This window comes from Pezoporus wallicus, unplaced genomic scaffold (genome assembly GCF_028554395.1).
Source record: "Pezoporus wallicus isolate ANWC-B61680 ecotype Strahan unplaced genomic scaffold, APGP_CSIRO_Pwel_v1 contig_3017, whole genome shotgun sequence".
NCBI classification, from domain to species: Eukaryota; Metazoa; Chordata; class Aves; order Psittaciformes; family Psittacidae; genus Pezoporus; species Pezoporus wallicus.
The window spans coordinates 3,158,953-3,179,293 of record NW_026638957.1 but is presented as its reverse complement, the minus strand read 5'-3'; the positions used below and the strand labels follow the sequence as shown (position 1 = coordinate 3,179,293).

The following is a 20,341-nucleotide window of genomic DNA, read 5'->3' as shown; positions in this document are numbered from 1 at the left end:
ATTTGGCTTCAGTCTGCACTTTAGGAATGTGGCATTGTTATTTCTCCCCTTTTCTTATCAAATATAATTATCTTGAGAAAAAAAAAGTTTTGAGAAAATATGTGATTTCACTGAGTAAAAATCTACTACTGAGGAAATTATTTCTGTGTCCAAATAAGGAGTGGGGGAGAAGTTTGGAGAAAGTGCTCTGTTCCAAGTAATCTTGGAACTGATACCATGTTACTGAGCTCGGATGTTTAGTCCTGGCCTGCAATTATTCCCATAAAAAATAGACATCCAATCTTTATATAATTGTAAAGTGGAGCCCTGAGGGTTATAAATGACTGAACGAGCTTCACTGTTTGAGCAGATTTTGGAGCAAGCTTGCAGCCTTGAGCCTCTCTGCAAGAGCTTTGCATCTTGAGAGTGGGGTGAGCTCCTGGGGTTGTGATGATATGACAGCAGGACTAAAATATAGACAGGTTAAAATAGAGAAGTAGGGCTCCCAAATCACCCCCACCATCTAGCAGAAGGGCGAAGAAGACTTTCCATGGCAAACTGGTTTTGATCTGCAAGACTCGTGCTGTCACAACTGTGAAATTAATCTTCAGCCTTACTGTGTTAAACCCCATGGTGCTAATTGCTCTCAAATAATCATGATGGCAAAAACATACCCACTTTTTCAATGGTTGATCCAAAGAAGGAAATGCAGCCATACCTGCTACTGTGACCCACAGAAATTTGTGGCATGATTATCAGAATTCATTACTTATGAAAGGAAGTCATGCATACTAAATATGTTCCAAAAAGAACAAAATGTAACAGTCCATCTGCGAAACAGTGCACATTGCCAAAATCATATCGTCTTGGAAATCTGCTGTCCACATTGGCTTTCCCCTTGAATACGGAATCCAAGCAAAGTTTGTCTTCTAATCACCAAAGTCTCCAAGAATTTGGTTCTAGCTCAGAGATGATAACTCCACATCTTTCCATGATAGCCCTCTGCTAGGGGGGTTAGCACCTTCTCAGCCAGCAGGGAAAGGAGCTGTCATGGAGGGAGTGAAATGGTCACAGCACCCTAAGCATGGACCACTCTTGTGAAAGAATATGTGTAGTCACAGATCCCACAGCTTCCAAAATCAGTGGATGGACTTAAGAAGGTAGCAGTCTCCCTTGTTCCTGAAGTGCCAGGTGCAAATAATCTCCTTGAGATGGAGCTTCTTTGGTAATCTTTCCACATGCATTTACTCTGTCATGTGGTACGTAACCATAAATACCAAAATCAGACTCACCACTGTGTTTATTTAACTTTTGGGTTTTTTTGAAAGTAGCTTTTTGTCAAGAAAGTCTCTTCCTAAAGGACTTTGATATTGTCTCTGAACTGATCTTAAGGCCTTTGTTTCCTTCTGTGTTCTTTAATTCATAAGTCCTGTTTATGTGCAAAGTCCTGTTTTTCAAGCGCAAGAAAGGTAAAGAGTGTCTTTGCTTACAGTATTTGAACCTCACCTTCCAGTGGGCATCTCCTTCCAGTTCCTAAGCACCTCTGCTGCTTCTCCTCTTGTCTGCTGGCTTTCTTCCGTGGCTTTCCACCTCTTTAATTCACTTAGCTTCTCAAACAATCACCACTTCTCTTAACCTGCAGTTTAGTCCTCTCTGGGATCTTTAATTCAACAGATTGTCTGTGGATCTTGGATTCTTGAAGATTCCTGAAGAACTTGGATTCTTCATCTTTATCTTGCTTCATGCTTTATGAAGATGCAATCATTCTGTGTGTCCTAAAAGAAAGGTGGTTGGCATGCCCAACATCTTTAGGCTGATGACTGAACATATTCTAGCATAACAAAGTTAGCAACATTTTCTAAATTTTCCACATATTTCTGCAGTTACTGCAAACATTAGTGGTACAATATCTTTCACTAAAAGTCAAATCTATTGATAAAAGCACAAACAAAAAAGTGAAAAATTGCACATATGTACATTTACATCTTTACAAAAGAGAAAGCATTTGGCAGAAATTTACAAATTCCTATCCCCATTTTCAGTAGTTTCACTGGCCAAGAGGCATCTCCCAATGGCTTCAAGATACCACTTAGACCCTGTAATCCTTATTTTTTATGACACAGGCCATAGAAACATGCCCAGCAACTGGTGTTTCAAGCACACATTTTTTTGTTATAGCATATTTCAAAGAAGAAATACCATTCAGGTATAAGGCCCTAAAGTAGGGGAACATCTACTATGGGCTTTATTACTTGTTTTTCAGATGCTTGATCAGTAGTACTATTACAGTTCGTGCCTTATTTTAATTTTGAGTTTGTTTGAATTAGTCTTCTAAACTCTGAATTTCACCTCATTGTTTTTTGCTAGCTTTAGTGACCATCTCTAGCTAAAAACTTTGTTTTCATAAAGATATTTATAGATCACAGGCAAATATACCTCGAACTTTTTCTTAGATAGATTATTAAATGGAGCATTGTCTTGCTCCGAGACAAACTTCTATGTCTTGGAATTACTCTGCAGATTTTCTGATCTCTTTGCAATATTGCTTGTTGAAGCGTTGACACCAGAAATGTATTTCAGTGATTATTTTACTAATGCGATATACAGTGGTAAGAACAATTTCCTGTGTCTACTCGGTGTTCTCAAATTTATGCTTGTCCTTTCAGCAACACTGTGTCAGGAAAAGTTCATGTTCAAGTGATTATCATGTTCAAGTGATTGTCTCCAGAGTTATTTTAATGACCAACATTTTTACTTTTGATATCAGACCTTGCATTTGTATGCCTTGAAATGTACTTTCAAATGTGCCCACCATGCTTAGAAAATTGTTTTCATATAAGAGTTGTGTTCACTTTTGACTTCTTGCCTCTACCAGCTTGTGATCCTCTGCATTTTATGACAAATGTGGAAAACAATGGACCAAAACAAGATCCTCAGGATCCTGTAGACACTCACAGCATGGTTCCACATTTATGATTCTCTCCTGAGATTTCTGGTCTCCTCATTTTAGTCTCTCTTTTGAGCAGTATTGAACATGTCTGGTCTTGATTCAGTGGATTGCTGTTCTTTTTATGCTGTGTTTTCTTGCAATATTATTGATACAGATGAGAGTGGCCTCAGTTCTGCTGTCTTTGTGGACTTGAGTCAGTATAAATGATCACTAAGTCTTCTGGTAGGAATTAGCCTCCCTGGTGAGACATGCTGTTGTGCTGCAGTTTGGCATCTAGGTTTTCTTTCTAACTATATTAACATGCTGCCTCATTTTTATGTATGTAGGACTCTTAATTTTTTCAATTATTATTACAAATTAAATAAATGAATTAAATAAATTAATAAATGAAATAAATAAATAAAGTAATTAAATAAAATAAATGAATTAAAAATTTCATTCATTGTTCCATGATGTGGCTAAATTCTAAAGAATCCATGAAGATTACTGCTAGCTTTTACAGAGCCAGTAATTTGCATGCTAAAAACAATTAGTTCATTTATTTATTTTGACATTGTAAATGATATCTATCCCATCAGCAGGCATGCTGCCATCCATTAAAGATACAGTCTGCACCAATAAAAACAAAGCATCAGCACATCACATCCCACAAAAGGCAGCCAGTCAGCCAGAAACATAAAACACCCGCTTTCTCCACCCTTACAATCCCCAGACTAAACCTCATTGCCCCAGCCACCTCACCTCTGTTGAAATGTCAAGTAAACAGATCACACCCCAGGGTTGCTACACCAAACCACAACAGCCATAAATTTTTAAGGCAGATGCACTAAACTAAGGGAGAGGGATGTGGTTAATTTTGGTGTATTCAGGCTCAGGCTCTTGCAGCAAGGGCTTCCTGGCAGATGTATATGGAGATAACACATACCTATTCTCTCATTCAGCCAGTAAACCAATGATCTTTAAAACTCATGACTTCAACCATGAGGCTCTGCATTCATTCTAGGTGCCATTTCTTAGGAGGCAGAGAGCAGAGGTCTGGATGGGCTGTGCGGTTATCTCTGCATTCCTTTGAGAAGTAACAAAGAGAATTGTTCCCACTTCAGGTAAAATTTTAATTTCAGAGTGGACTTCTGCCTGAACTTCTGCCTTTGGAACTAGCTGTGGGAGCAGTAATGTGAACGCAGCGACTGGAAGGATGGATGTCTGAAAGTAGATGACTGCTGATTTGACATCACACAGCATAATCAAGAGCCAAGATATCCAGGGCCAGCGTGGCCATGGACTCTTTGACAAGAGAAGTTTTGAACAGTGATCCATCCTGCCCTGCCTTGGTTCTCTAATGTGGTTTAAGTGCTGAACAACAGCGCTCTCAAAGTCAGGAACCTCTAAGGAGTCACTCAGAGTCACTTGGGAAAATTTGGACTCACGCAAAACAATTAGATATGATGATCTTAAACATCCTCTTAGTTTCGTATGTAATTTCACAGCAACAGTCCCAGTTCTGTCTCTAGAGGTAAGAAGTGTGGTAGCTAGATAACATTTTCAATTTGCCACTGGCAGTGTCAATAATTCTCTTTCTGTTTCAGTAACCTCTGGAAACTGAGATTCGATGCACCATTAGGGTAAACCATTAACATTGGGAGTAGCATAGAGTTTAGCTGAAAGAGCCTTTGATGGCACTGAGGTCTCCTAGTAGAACATAAGGCTTTCAGAATGATCGTTAGTCTTTACTTTAGATATCAATAGCCAATGTAGAGGCTGCACAAAATTCCTGAAAAAGTCACATTTTTAAGTGATCATATAATAGGGGCTACATGAAAGACTGCAAGTCAGAAATAGCTGTGACTTGTTCTTGCTTCTGTATTGTTGAGTGATTTCAGGCTAGTCCTTTAATTTCTTGGCCTTGAATTTCCTTGTTAAAATCCAGGGACACTGATATTTACCAGCAAATGGGACATTGCAGGGTTTTGTAGTACAGTTTGATTTGTATAAGGATTGGAAGGCTTCAAATAAAAATGGGCTAATTGTGAGCTCTCTCTTTATAGGACAGGCCCTGCCATGAATAGTTTTAGATGCTAAACAGTGAGGTAGGCTTGACTACAAACAGAGATTCTGTTATCCTCATTTTTCAAATAGGAAGCAAGGAAGTGGAAGATGAAGTGAAAGTATGAGTTCCCACAGAGTAAATTCTCAGCACTTAAGATACAATGTGATCACTGCTGCTGTTCTGGTTCTTTGTCCTGCATAGTAACTACCAGATCCTTTAGTCTGTTTTCACTGAGGACACATCTACTTCATAATTGTGTCCTAGTTGACCTCATGGCAATTTTTGTAGCCACATACTGAGTAATCTAGCCAAAATCACAGAAGAGGTATTCAATAAAGCTAGCTGTTAGCAAAATCTAGACTTGCTCTTGGGATAAAGGTAATATGTTTTCTAAGGATCTTGGCTATAAAAGGTACTAAAAGCAGGTTCAGTATAATGAACTCATCAGTGATGGGTGACATCATCTGATGCTTTCATGGTACTGATGTTAAAATCACCAAATATCACAACCTATTTGCAGCCTGAACGGGGGGCAGTGGGGTTTCTAGGTTTTCTTGCTAGCTTGCTTTGCTTTAGTAACTATTCTACTCTCCAGCTTGTTAGACTTTACTCTGGGGCTGACATCTCATTGTGGTATTTCTTTCTATGGTGAAGACTCCAACTCCAGTTATGCTGGGTCAGAGACACTCTTCCAGGCTTCAGAAAACTGCATCTCAGGGGCTGCTTTGCCACATGTTCTAATCCTTGCATTGAGCAGTTCTTACATTTTTTTTAATTACCTGTTTTGTCTTATCTGCTTTGAACATACAAAACTGATGACAATCTAGTATCATGTACATTTAGCATCACAGTCTTGCACTAGTATTGTGTGTGACCCCCTCCCTCACAAGGGCAGAGGCAGTACAAATGAACTTTGAAGTGATATTACCAGAGCATTATCACACCTAAGATTTATGTTCAAATGGGACAGAAAAAAGCTGTGCAATCACAATAAGAAATTATTTACATATTATTGACTAGCTGTCAGGTTGTTTCCACTTGCAATTTTCCACTCAACGAAAAATGCCCTGAGAGTGTTTTGATATAGTTTCTATGCTGGCACTTAAGTATAGTGAATCCATTATAGGCAATTTCTCTAAGTTTTGTAACTAGTTTTCTCTTCAGTGGAAATAATCTGGTTTTTGGTTTTTTCCTTTCCCTGTCAAATGTCTAGTTTTGACTCTATCAGCTACACCAGATTTACTGTATGCTGAACTGTGTAAATGAGCTGGGCAATGTTCCCTCTGTCTCCCAGTTCTGATATTCTTCAGTATGATACCTAATGGTTAACCAACTGTTGTACCAACATATTTTTTGGTTGCATTGGCTGAGTCTGTCAGAGTTTAATGGGACATCATGGTAAGGGGCAATCTTAGAGAAAGACAGAGACTGGTAATATAGAACTCGGTGTGTGCACTCAGGCCCAAACAAAAAGATTTGATGCTACCAGTAAAGCTGTTTGTACCTGTTGGTTGCATTGAGCAACAGTGACACACTGTTCACTGTAAAGTGTGGGAATCAAGGTGTTTTACATAGAGAACTTCAGGTTGATCAGGTTTTCTAGGGACAACAGAAACCCTTCAGGTAGCCCTGTTGTAAAAAATTTTGCATTCAAATGGAAGTACGTCTCCAATACCACTACAGAAGCTGAAGACTGGGAGTAAGCAGAGAAATCTGATTGGTAGATAGCAAAGGAAAGATGATCTATGTTTTACTTTTCTGGAGTGATTTTACTGCTGCTCATGCAACTGCTACAAAGATGGCTCAGGAACAAAGCTGATCCCTTAGCCAGCCATTACTTTTGATGAAGGATGCATGTTGTACCCCTGCAAGAAAGATACGCCACAGAGCAGTAGAGGATCTTTAGTCTTCAAACATCATTGCTACCATATGTGGTGGTAAGATCCTAACCTTCATTCTGTCTCCACTATGCTTCATCTGTCAATACTCTCGGAAACAGGGAGCATGGAAAATTAAAACCTCCTTTTTAAGCTTGGGGTAGGTTAGAAACAGCGGAATTGGCCAGATCCCAAGGTCAAACTCCTAAAACAATAAGCAAACATGACAAACAGAAAGATTTTTCATTTAGGAGAAAATAATGTCATTTTTATTAAATTTATGGTTAGATAAAATCTGTGTTCAAATACTACCAATTATGTTATATGCTGTGAGAAGGAAGGATCCAGAATTTTTAGCCCAATTGCAGAAGCAATAGCTGAACTAAATAGCATATCTATATAACTACATAGTCTAGACTTGTTATCTTACCCCCACTTCCCCACTGGTTTGCCAACCTTCGTCTGGCCAATAAACACATGGGAACCGATTTCTGACAGAGTTAATTACCTCTAATTGTCCCAGTCTTGTTATCTTACCAGCTTTGACTCACCATAAATTGTTCTGGTACAGATGTTGGCAAGATAAGAACTCTTTCCATATATATGATATATCTGTATTTATTTATGTATGTGAACATGTTAGATACACTGCTGTGGTGGATTGGCTCAGTTATTTCAAGACTGCTGGGGACTTAAAGCTGTCTGACTGTGCTAGGTGCCTCAGGGCAGATACTGAGAGGCAATTCCTGCCCTCTGCTGCCTACTCCAGCCCAGCACGTTTGTGAGATACTTTCAGTCATGATCCACCAAAGTCTGTGTTAATAAGAATGGGAGAGAGTGGTGGTGTGTGGTGATGGGGTGGTCAAGGGAGCAGCACAGTACTTCAGCAAAGGCCAGTGCACAGTATGCTGGAATAAAAAATAGTTTAGGTATCAATAAATAAAACATAGAAATCTGAGTTGGCTGAAAAAATGACACAATTTATCTTTTGATATTTCCATTTCTGACATCTAGAGGCAAACCCGATGCCAGAAACATCAGGGAAGAGACTGAGCAAGGAGGGATTCAAATTGAACTTCTGACTCTGAAAGGCATTTTTAATCAGTTAGGTTCCAGGGTCCTGACTTATATAAATGTAGGAATGCTATTCACCTCCCCTGCAAAAGAAAAAAGAAAAGGAAAGAAAAAAAATAAAACAGAAGCCCACAACAAACCACCTTGAGGCATTGTAATAAAACCCAAATACGTTACAAATATTAAAGATGGTTAAAAAAAAAAATTAAAAAGAAAAGAGTTTTATTGTCAGGAAATTGATTCCAGGGAAGTGTGGGGTGTTTTTTTTTCCTCAGGTGAAGGTTGATTTTGGTTGAACTTTCTGTCAGAAAAATTACAGTGAAATAATCTGCACTGGTAAGGGCAGGAAATAATTATTTTTATATGTCTGAGTTGTGCTTGTACATCTCTTGAATTCCCATTCATCTCTAACTCCACAGTGAGGTTATATAGCTCTTTCAGCAGCCTTTCGCTAGGGCTGAACGCTGCCATGTAGCGTGGAAATCTCAGTTCAGCGAGAAAGTTTGGTGTGGAAGTAATAAAAAGCTCAAGGTAATGCGATCCCTCTCTTGAGGAGCTCTGGGAAACACTGAGACATCTGCAAGAGGGAGAGATTTGATGAGCACTCTAAGTTCTCACCTCCCTCAGATATTTATCACTATGAATTTTGCTTCAGGTCATGGGCGTTCTTTCTGCTCCACCACACTTTGGTTCCTCGCATGGAGCCAGTGTACACATTGTGAATGCAAGCCCTTTTACAGTGTGCACAGTCTTCTGCTGTTGCCATTTCTAACATTTTCTTGCTGTATTTCTGTGTTGCAGATGTGGATGAATGCGCTTCAGATTCTCACCAATGTAACCCCACCCAGATCTGCATTAATACTGAGGGGGGCTATACCTGTTCCTGCACTGAAGGCTACTGGCTGTTAGAAGGCCAGTGTTTAGGTAAAAACCTCATGTGATATGCTATTTGAGCATCTGTGCATGTGTACCTATGAATAGCTGAAATCATGGCACTGAGCATCTTTGTCAAGTACACAGTTAAACCTTCGGCTACATGGAAACTGTCTTTCATCTTTGTAAGTGCCAATGGTATGCTTGGCAGAGACTCCCTTGTGGAACAAAAATGTAGATGTAAATGCCATATGACTAGCATCCATCTAACATGTGGGATTTTCATATTCCCAGTCTGAAGGATTCCCTTTCATATAAAATCCATCACAAGCATGTACACAAAGAGACTTATTCTCCAACACACCTGTCCTTTCCACATTGTGACAATGGACCCATAGGAATCAGTATCTGATACCAAGAAACAGACCAGTAAATCCCTAGATTCAACCAACCAAATCTTTTGCTTTCAGGTGAGAAATACCTCTGAGCTGGGTGCTGTTTTGGTAGCTTCCAACCAGTTTTATTTCGATTTTATTATATTCCTTGCAGCAATGTCCTGTTCATACTTTTAGCTCAGACCTGTTAAAAAAAAAGCCATCCCTCAACAACAGCACAGGAAAACCTTCCAGCTCCCCTATCCTCCAGCCCATTCCCCTCACTTGATGAGCCCATGTGATGATGAAGTAGATGTTAATTTTAGGTACACAGATAGGACCTAGGAGATAGGATACAACATTTTTTGGTAATGTTTGCTCATTAATGTATCTTTCCCCATGGCACAGACAGTTTGCCTGCCAGCTCTGCGGAGCTGGACTCTCCTGCCACAATGCTTCTGCTGGAAGGAGAATGGGCTTTCCTTTCCCATTCATCCCTGGATCCTCTCCAGTTATTTTCCAACTTTCTCCTCTCAAGTACCAATTCCAGTGAAGGACTGACTCACGGCTGCTTTCCCAACTACTGGAAACAGCTGCTGTGTAGCTAATCTGGCAGGGACAGAGCCGAGCCTCATCTGAGCCAGGGTCTGTGCGGCCATAGCCACTTTTGGGGAGTCACTGTGTTGTAGTTCTCTTGGGATATTAAATCTCCAAGTCCCTTGCTTCTTAATCTCTGATAATTCTTCTTCCCTTGGGGAAGAAAAGCTTGTTCCAGTTGTGCAGGTGTATGTGATGGAGTGGAGATGAGGGAGGGCACGGAGCGGGATTCTGCTTTGCATCACCAGTTTTGTTACCCATTTGGTTCTCCCAGTTACAGCCTAAACAAAAGGGTTGTGTACAGCAATTCAGGATTTAGATGTCGATCTAAAGTACTTTACTGCTTTGTGGATATACCAGAGAACTGAAATGGCTGTATTGCTGAATTGATTCGGGTATCCGCTTATGCTATTTAAAATGAGCAATAATACCCCAGTGCTGCTCACTTTAAACAATCATGTGAGATTATTACAAGACAATGCAAAGAGCTAAAAGCAAATTGTGTTTACAGTTGCTCTGTTTTTCCCTAAGTGTCAGAAAATTCTCAGTTTTCCCTGCTTTCCACTGCCTTTGGAGAAGTGACTTTTGCTGGCGTAGGAGACCATTTACTGTAATCAGAGGTTTTAGAGACAGACTTTTTTGGTGCACTGTTAGTAAACCCCAGTTACAAAAAACTACACTTCTATCAGTTGTAATTATCCTGGTATCTACAGCAGTATCCACACAACCCACCCACAAAAGCAGCTGTGTAAAAGTCCTTATCCTCAAAATGTAGAACTCTTGAGATAACAGTCCTGCAAAAGCCAAAGTATGTATTTTGTGTAATCTATTGTATTAATGAATGAGATATTAATTACTTAAAACCCCATATTACTTTTTTTCAGGATTTAGACCAAGCTTCTGCTGGTCTACATACCATACCTGACCCTGGACTTTAGGTTATCTTGCTATCTGACCAGAGATAATACACTTGTTTTTCTACTCCACAAAGTTGACTTCAAAGCTTTGAGAGGAACCATTTAAAAAAATCTCCATAAATCAAAAGCCAACTGATACCAAAGGAAATGTAAAGCTTTGGAAAGGTCAGCTGGTTCAGGTGTTTCATTCCAATTCTTAGTCCAGGGGCTAAATTCTCCTAGCATTTACCATCACACATATCTTATACCATTTTCTTGTACTTTTAAGTATTAGTTCCATGTATTGCTAATGCTGCAATTCAGCCCAAACTGCTATTTTGGCATTAAATATACTGTTTACATTTTAGAGGCTGTAACTTGTCTGTTAAAAATGAATATAAAATACGAATGTGACTATTTGGAAAAAAGCCTTAAAGAATATCCTCTCTAAAAAAAACAGTATTTAGTAACAAATAATGCTTTCCTAGTGAGTAGCTTTGATATTTGTAGAGGTAAAAAAGATTTCTATCTATCTTGCTTCTGACAAAACTCTGCTACAATGTTGGCTGTGCTTGTGCTGATGGCCTGTGCCAGCTGTCAGGTATGCTTCAAGGTGGCTGCTTAAGGGGACTGATTCTTGGCTTCTGTGTGGTATCACATTAAGACAAAATTACAGCAATGACAGTTCATGGGACATACTAATAGATGTCAGCTGTGGATAAAAAAACATTACTAGATTCTTCTGGGTTGAGACGTATTTTAACTGACTCTAGGTCTGAACATCTGAAAGTTTGGCTGTTATATCCCTAACCAGTACGCTGGATTATTTCTGTGTTATTGGTACTGTTGACTCGGTGTGTTTGCTGCTTTGTACCTGCATGTGAAAATGCAGGCAACTCTACTTTTCATCTTTCCCATCTATAGATATAGATGAATGTCGCTATGGCTACTGCCAGCAGCTATGTGCCAATGTACCCGGTTCCTACTCCTGTACGTGCAACCCAGGTTTTACCCTTAACGATGATGGAAGATCATGCCAAGGTATGGTGAATGACTGAAATCTTTGGTCCCAACCCAGCAGCTCCCTTAAAACTTGCTTATGTTTTAGAATACAAGTAACCTTCCTAGCACTGTTTTGAAAACGTTAATGTTTGTCAGCCTGAGATATTTCTGCAGCTTCACAGTACTTCACAGGGGTACACATGCAATATGACTAGTATATGGAGAGAAATACGCACAGAGACACAAACCCCATAAAATCTAGAATTACTTGATTCAATGAAATTACCAAGAGTTTAAGCACTGATTTCATATCTAAAATCTGAGGCTATGTGACCCATCTGAGACAGGGAAAATCTGTCAGATCAGTAAATTAGATCTGAGTCTCCCAAGTTCCAGACTTGGGTCCTGAGCATTGGACCACCTCTTGCTGTGATATGCTACCTCAACCAAAGCCATAGAATTTATCACAGAATCATAGTATCAACTAGGTTGGAAAAGACCTTTTAACATCATCACATCCAGCCTCTACCCCAGGACTGACCACTAAACCATGCCTCATCTACATGGGTTTTGAACACTTCCACGGATGGTGATTCCACCACTTCCCTGGGCAGCCTGTTCCAATGCCTGACCACCCTTTTGGTGAAGAAATTTTTCTTAATACACAATCTAAATCTCCCCTGATGCAGCTTGAGGCTTTTACCTCTTGACCAATCACTCATTACTTGGGAGAAGAGATTAACAATTTCCTTGCTCCATCCTCCTGTCAGGTAGTTGTAGAGTGGTAAGGCCCTCCCTGAGTCTTCTCTTCATCAGATTAAACAACCCCAGTTCTCTCAGCCACTCCTCATAAGCCATGTCCTCTAGGTCCTTCACCGGTTTCATTTCCCTTCTCTGGAAGTCAACACAACTTCTTTGTAAAGCCTGTCCCTAGCTAAGCAAGGAGCATCTTCCCACATGCTGTGGTAAATGGTCTCTGCTAATGATGAACTGCTAATGAGAAGCTGCTCATGTCCTAAAATAAGGACAAAAAAAAAAAAAAAAGTTTTGTGTTAGTCCTAGGTTTCCTTGAGGATTGTTCCTTATTGCATTACCTTCCTCAGGAATATCCTGCTGCATTTTTTCTTAGGTCTGTTATGACAAATCAGTTCAATGGCTTTAAAATTGCAGGATAAAGGCAGAAGCATTTGTAATAAATATTTCATCCGCATCTTCCATTTTTTTTTTATTGGATACATTCCCAAAATGCCTCATTTCCATGCATGTTGTTTTTCCAACATGCTATTTCCAGTCCTCAGCCTGAATCCTAATAAACAATGCTGACTTGGTTGTATTTTTTCAGAACAAATCATTCTGACTGTACCGCTAATCTCTTTGAAATTTTTACAGTAATGAGTTAAAAATAGAGTTTGGGGTGAAGTCAGTGATACATTGGGCATTGGTTTTCCGTAGATGTGAACGAATGTACAAGTGAAAACCCTTGCACTCAGACCTGCGTCAATACCTATGGCTCTTTTCTTTGCCGTTGTGAACCTGGCTATGAACTGGAAGCTGATGGAGTTAACTGCAGTGGTAACTATCTTTAGTTATTTATTGTTTTGGTTTCTTTAATTCTGTGAAGTTTTCTTTTTCCAGTGTACTGTTTTGTACATGTTTTTTACCTTGGTCCATGGTTAGCACCAGGACTGCTGCAACTCTTATGATCTTTCTAGTTAAAGCACACATCAAATAACCCAGAAAAGCACAACAGAGGAGGGCTGTAAAAGGTTTTAAAGAAATAAGCTACATATTAAAAAGCTCCAAGATAACAGCAAGGCATAAGAAAATGCTTTGTAATGCTGAACAGGAAAATTTATTAGAGCAAGTAAAGGGATAGTCTAAGAACATTCTTCCATGATTAAATGCTTTGTATAAACCACTTTTCCATTTGTCTGTTGTATTTCTCTTGCTCTTATGACTGCACACTTCTGCCTGAAAACTCCCTCAGAAGTCCTGTATTCCTCTGGCTACGCTTCAGAAACAACGTATGTTTTCTCAGTACAGCTATTGCTAATCTGTTCATCACATAGCAGAAGAAACTGTGCTCATGTCACTGTACTTTTTCTTCCTTGTTTTTGTATTGCTTTATTTTAATTGAAGGCAAAACTTATTTCTTAGCTTAATGTTCCCACAGCCTGATAAAATTAGAGAATTCAGCCAATATTTCTTTGGAAGGAAAAGCACACTGGAAAATACTTGGGTTTTTAATTTACAGTAAACAGATGTAACATGCCATTTCTGAGAGAGAAGGACATGTAATATGCAGTATGTGTGTAGATTAGTGTTTCTAAAGTGTTTTTTCCCTGCAAGCATCCTTATTATAAGGGAAAGAACCAGGAGTTAAATCTCTACAGGGTCTTCTAAATTTAGCATTTAGAGCTGCAACACCCAACTTGAGTTTTCTGCTTTCTAATTGAGTATCTCCTTCTAAGTTAGACTCCTGCATCATTTTATGTGCTCCTGAGCTAGCCGGGGACCTGAATGAGTGAAGATGAATGCAATGGAACATGAACACTGCCAGTGCAAAATGCTGACAGAAGAGGTGGTGCTTGAGTCTCATTCATGTCTGAGAGTTAAGATAGCAAAAGGGACTTTCCACCACCCAGATTTAGAGCAGAAAACATCTGCTTGACCATTTTGTGCAAGAAAATGCTCGTCAAAGCAGGTCAAATTTTTCTGGATGAGCTTCTTTCACTTCACAAGCAATCACTAGACATGGCTGGTGCTCACAAAGGGAATGGCTTAGGAGGCATAGGAGGACACTCCTATGAGGCATCTTGGATCCAGATGTACTTCAACAGCTGCTGGATTACTCCACAGCAGCTAGGTTAGCTTGAAGGTGGGAGGTAGCCCTGCCCCAGTTGAAGGGGAGAGGCAGAGATTTCAAGCTGGCTGTCACAACACTGGCAGTATTTTCTAGTCACAGGGGTCTTGCACGTGCATTAGATGTGCTCTGAAATGCCTACCATCTTGTCCTCTGCAGGGAGTCAGCAGAATGCCAAAAGTGTTTAGGGACAGTAAAGGTGTGTCTGCCCTGTGTGGGCTCGGTGGCAGAGATGTAGGACTCTTGGGGCTTTAAGTCCCTCCAGCACCTCCAGCTGAGCCCAGGTTATGTGAATTTGATGTGCTGGAGGTGTGGGCTTGGACACCTGGAGGGGGTGGGTGGTATCTCCATCCCTTTATGGGGTCAGCCCTCATTCCATGTTTTGTTAGTAAGGTGGGTTTTTATCAGCAAGCTCACTGGGCCAAGTCACACAATAACAGGACTATGTAGGTATAGAATTCCTTTCATCTGTCTTTTGATAATGTGGCTACAGCCATAAAGCCGCTTTAACATATTTGTACTTCAAATACTTTCCAATCCATCTGCACAAAACACTGAAAGGGGATAAATGGACTGAACCCAATTTAGAAGAAAGGGAAATTCAGTCTGAAGAGTAAAAGTGATTTGCCTGGGAGAGTCAACATGTTAGAGCTGGGAATAAGAACTTGGGAGTTCCTGGCTGGGGCTTTGGCCTTTGTTTCTTTCTTCCCCTGAACAGAGAAATAAGGAAATGATTAACTGCAGCCTCCCTCAGTCTAGTGCCTTTGCATGTGTTTTCCCTTCAGTCAGCCATGTGCAGCTCTGAAGTTCCTATTTCTCACTTAAGCACAGCTCCGCAGACTAAAATGACTGCTCAATTAATGAGTGCAAGGGGAAAAGAGCACAATTGCTGCTTTCAATCAAAGATTTGACAGACTGCTTAGCTTCCTGGGTATCTGGGAGATGGCTGAGCCTTCCAGTAGGTCTGGCCCAAGCAGGGATGAGCTCTGTAGTCTTGCTGGAATGCCTTGGAAGTAACTGGCTAGAGGCTAAGAAATATAGAACAGCCGGGGCTGGCTGCAGGACTTCTGCTGGGACCCATGTGGCCCTGGGAAAGGGAAGTTTGCTGTCCAGAAAAAAAGAGGGGGAAAGAAAGCAAAGAAAACCATTGCCAAGTCTCTCCTTTCAAATTACAGTTGCAGCTTTGTTGTTGGAGTGGCTCTATCTCTGACGTAAAACATAACTGAAAACCTGGCCAACTGCTGACAGGTATTCGAAAACAAAAATAAATAAATAAAATGCATTGTGTTCAGCAGCAGTTTTGATTTCCTGAGGAAAAAAGTGTTTAACCATGAACTTGTTGTATAGCGTTTTGCTAGGTTGCTCCAAAGCTGTAGGGAGTTGGAGGCTGCCAACCTCCAGCTGAGGTGATGGGCAACTAGTCTGGATGGCCACCTGCCTGTGGGACTGCTCCTTTGACTATAAAGCCAAAGACAGTAAATTTTGTTTTACCACTGCAGACATGGACGAATGCAGCTTCTCAGAGTTCCTCTGCCAGCACGAATGTGTGAATGGGCCTGGTTCTTACTACTGTATCTGTCCTTCGGGCTATAACTTGCTTGATGATAACAGAAGTTGCCAAGGTAAGAACATTCCTGCACTGATTAAAACCTAAGGGGATCAGAAAATAGTTCTGTGTCTGGAAAGGTTTTCAAGACTTGAGATGCTTTGTCTTGGCACTGCGCAGTGAAATACTCGTAGGGGCCAATTGTGTAATTCTGGTAAGAATGTCATCACGTGAATAGTCCCGCTGAGGTGAATTGGTTTGTTGGTGTAAGACTTCACTGACTAGGAAACAGCTACATGGGAAAGCCCTCAGATGCATTCCTCTCTGCTGCACGTCTCTCTTTAGTTTTCCCATTCTCTAAGGTCAGAGACCTTGAGCAGCCAATTTCTTTCCTATTTTTGCAGTGGTCAGCATATGGGAGCACTCTAACAGCAGAAATGAATGGAGTAAAAACTGATCTTAAAACAGGGGCCAGTTAACAAAAGGCCACTTCTCATGGTGCAAGAGTGTTACGAATCTTGGGGCAACCCCTTAAGATGGAAACTGGCTTGTAAGATTGGTGTCTTGCGTGTATTTTGCTGATTTATCCTTCCTCTTGTTTCTGGTGTTTTAGATATCAATGAATGTGAAACCAGAAATTTCACCTGCACTCCGCAGCAAACATGTTTCAATATCCCAGGAGAATACAAATGTTTAGACCCAGTACGATGTGAGGATCCTTATATCCAGATTAATGAGAAGTGAGTAACTTACCCACAGCCGCAAAAGCAAATTCTCTCTGTATGAAATATATCTAGAGTGAACCAAACAGGCTACATTTTCATAACACAGCCATGAAATGGGTCTAGAAACCTATGTGTACATGCTGTTGCTGCATTTACCATTGGTAAGCTTTGTAAATATAAGAAATTGCAGTTCTTTACCAGATCACCAGGTAGGATATGATATGATATGATATGATATGATATGATATGATATGATATGATATGATATGATATGATATGATACTCAGATGTGTGGGAAGTTAGACTGGAATAATACTTATCAGGGAGTAGAGAAAACAACAAGGTTTGTAATGTAATAAGACATTTACTTATATTACTGACTTCATATATGCTCAAATTCAGCCTGTTTATTAGTATGAATATTTCCTGTAAATACGAACTAGCTTATGTCTGGGAAGTAATTTAAAACATTAGATGACAGTTATAGCAGAATACAGTTAGTTTCCTAGTGCTTAAAGGTTAGAGATGCTAAAAAGTTCAGACTGATTTGCCTTGTGCAGAAATCTAGTATGTCAGGGTAGGCTGTTAGCACTGTTACTGTCTAAATTTGGAATTATTTGAGCAAGCAAAAAATAAACCCCACATTTCCAAAAATTGCCTGTTTCTTTTACATTTTTGTTGATGTTTTTCTGGGGCTCAAAATATTTCAGCTCCAGACAGATGTTTGTATATTGCAGCCCATAGTATTTTGCCCATAGTATTTCACCCACAGTGTTTGAGGGTTGGAACTAGATGATCTTAAGGTCCTTTCCAACCCTAACTATTCTATGATTCTATGATCTGAACTGGATTTTTAAAAATCTGAAATCTCTGTATATAGGTTGCCAGGTTGGACGGAGCCTTAAGTAACCTGGTCTAGTGGAAGATGTTCCTGCCTGTGGCAGGGGGGGTTGGAATTAGGTGATCTTTAAGGTCCCTTCCAACTAAAAAACATTCTATATGCTGCAGTCTTATGACCTAAACTCCCCAGAGCCCAACTATAGAGTCCTCACAGATCAGCTTGCATTAGAACTCTTGATCTCTGAGCTTTGTATTTCATGGCCTTGGCTGGTGCCTAGATGTGACAGCGTTTAATTTGTGGCATCTGTCTAGAAGTGGTCAGTATAAAAGCCATGTGAATTCCTTGCATCTGTGTTTTCTGTGGAAGGAATTGGGTGTTTGTAATGCCAGGAGCCTTTTTATGGTGATCATGCCAGATGAACTGTCTTAAACTGGTGTCAGTAGTGGAAGTAATAGAAAAAATAAGCAAAAAGACACAACTCTCTTCCAGTAAATTCCCCAGCATGGCCTTTATAACGTGACATCCTGCCTCACAACTTTACTAGAGTTTTCTGAAGAAATCAGCAGCATGTGGCTAGGGCACATGGGCTGATACAGTCCCCTTGGTTTCAGAGCACCTCACATAATGTTACGGAGATTAAGCAGCAATAAAGAAGTGAGAAGTCCCTGGCAAAAAGAATAAGAGGTTAAAAGAGAAAAAGTAAATAAAGTATTAGGTTGTCAACTTTCACGGTGAAGTTCTGCAGGAGTTTGAGCTGGACCTACTTTGCTAAACATTTGTAAGCAAGGATAAATCATAAGATGGGCAAAGTCTGCAGGACTACCTGAGGACAGTAGAGAAAAGTGGTGGTCAAAAAAGAAGTGCAGAAGGAGCCTTAATGACTGTGCAATAACAGTAGCAGATGAAATTCAGTGTAAATGAATGCAACCCCAAATTAAATAAAAGGTGCTGATCATAATCTACCCAAACTGAGATTTGAGGGTTGTCATAGATATTTCTATGATCTGCAATACTTACCTAATGATCTGAAAGGCAATCTTAATTTGAGCTGTTAATAGGTAGATAATGTCCTTAGAGCACACGCCATTGTGTACCCACATCTTCAAGACTTGTGCAGTTCCTTCTCTTCCTCTCAAAAGAAATATAACTGGACAAAAGTTCATGAAGAGCAGTGAGGATGATCAGAAGTATGAAATAGCTTCCTTGTTAAGACTCTACAGCCACGAGCAGGGTCAAATATGAAACCCTAAGTTGTGTGAGGAGAATGAGCAGGGGTTGCCTGGCTGCCCTCCTTTCAATAGAAAAGCTTTAAGCATCAAAGCCAGCAAGGGGCAGTGCAGAGAGGTGAAGGGGGGCTGTGGAGCTCCTGGCTGTATATGGCAAACATTCATGTGGATGTAAGGGGAAGCTGGACAAGCTGATGAATAAGAAAGCGAATGTTGTTTCTAAGGAGACAAAGGATGCCAAGATATTTCGGCCTAGAAGACAAGAAAGACAAGGCAGGGATATAGGTGGGTCGGAATAGCAACACAGAGAATACAAAAAAGTGAGAAAATGCATTACAAGTTTCACTGATTCTTTTTTTTCTGGTCAATAATATGATTTGTTTATTTATTTAAGCAGCTGTATTTGCATTAAAGAATCAAATATTACAGCAGTTTGTAACTTCTGATGACAATCCTATCTCTAACAATTAGCCGCTGCATGTGTCCAGCTGAAAACACCGGTTGCAGAGATCAGCCATTCACCATCTTGTACAGAGTGATGGACATGGTGTCCGGGCGGTCTGTGCCTTCTGACATTTTTCAGATGCAAGCAACAACTCGCTACCCTGGAGCCTATTACATATTCCAAATCAAATCAGGGAATGAGGGCAGGGAATTCTACATGCGGGTAAGTCTGGTGCTCACTGAGAGAAAACACTGAGTTAACTGAATATCCTCATAGCAGAACATACTTTTAATGAATATCATTTAAAGACTGAGTATGAAACATTTTCACATGTGGACACGCAAAGAGTGAGTTGATCTGCAGACACTGCTGGCTCTTTCAGGAATGTAACTGACTCAAAGCAAACATATTTTTTAATGAGACATTAGTTTCAGGAAAATCCAGGGCTTTACCCATGTCTAAGAATAGCTCAGGGCTCCCATGCTCAAGAGAAACTATGTGCCAAACCTTTTATATTTGATGGACAATCAGTAACTGTCACTGAGTCAACGTTTCTTGTTTGCTGTATTAAACTCTTCATTGGAAATTGGGAAAAAATAAAAATCACAAAGTAAAAAAACAACCAAACAAAAAAACCCAACCAAACAAAAAACCCCCACCAAACCTCAGCCTTTATCTCAGTAATTGATTTTCTGTGTTCTTTTCTTTCATTTGTTATGTATTTTTTTTTCACAGAGAATACAGATTTTGTGTATTTATGGTTAGAGGAATACATAACTACTTTTTTCTTTAATCTGAATTTTCCTCAGAAGACATTTCTGTTCTCCAGTCATGTTTACTGCACCTCTGATATGTAGGGACAATGGGAAGCATCTGCACAGAATGAGGCAGAGGCACCAGGGATGGTGACATTCAAAAGGTTGATTTTTAACCCTAGGCAAAACCTGCCTTTGATATTCACATTAAGTAATATTCAGCAGCTATTGATAGTTCTCGTTGCCCACAGAAACCAACAGTGTGATAGAT

General features: G+C 40.0%; 1 protein-coding gene across 1 annotated transcript in view; it reads left to right on the top strand.

The window, feature by feature from the left end:
- FBLN5 (fibulin 5) overlaps positions 1-20,341 on the top strand; it is a 44,625-nt gene that overhangs the window by 22,500 nt on the left and 1,784 nt on the right. The window contains exons 5-10 of the mRNA XM_057413323.1: positions 8,729-8,851; positions 11,592-11,708; positions 13,122-13,241; positions 16,032-16,154; positions 16,692-16,818; positions 19,342-19,537. Coding sequence (XP_057269306.1) covers positions 8,729-8,851; positions 11,592-11,708; positions 13,122-13,241; positions 16,032-16,154; positions 16,692-16,818; positions 19,342-19,537 — 806 coding nt within the window. The remainder of the gene's footprint in view (positions 1-8,728; positions 8,852-11,591; positions 11,709-13,121; positions 13,242-16,031; positions 16,155-16,691; positions 16,819-19,341; positions 19,538-20,341) is intronic.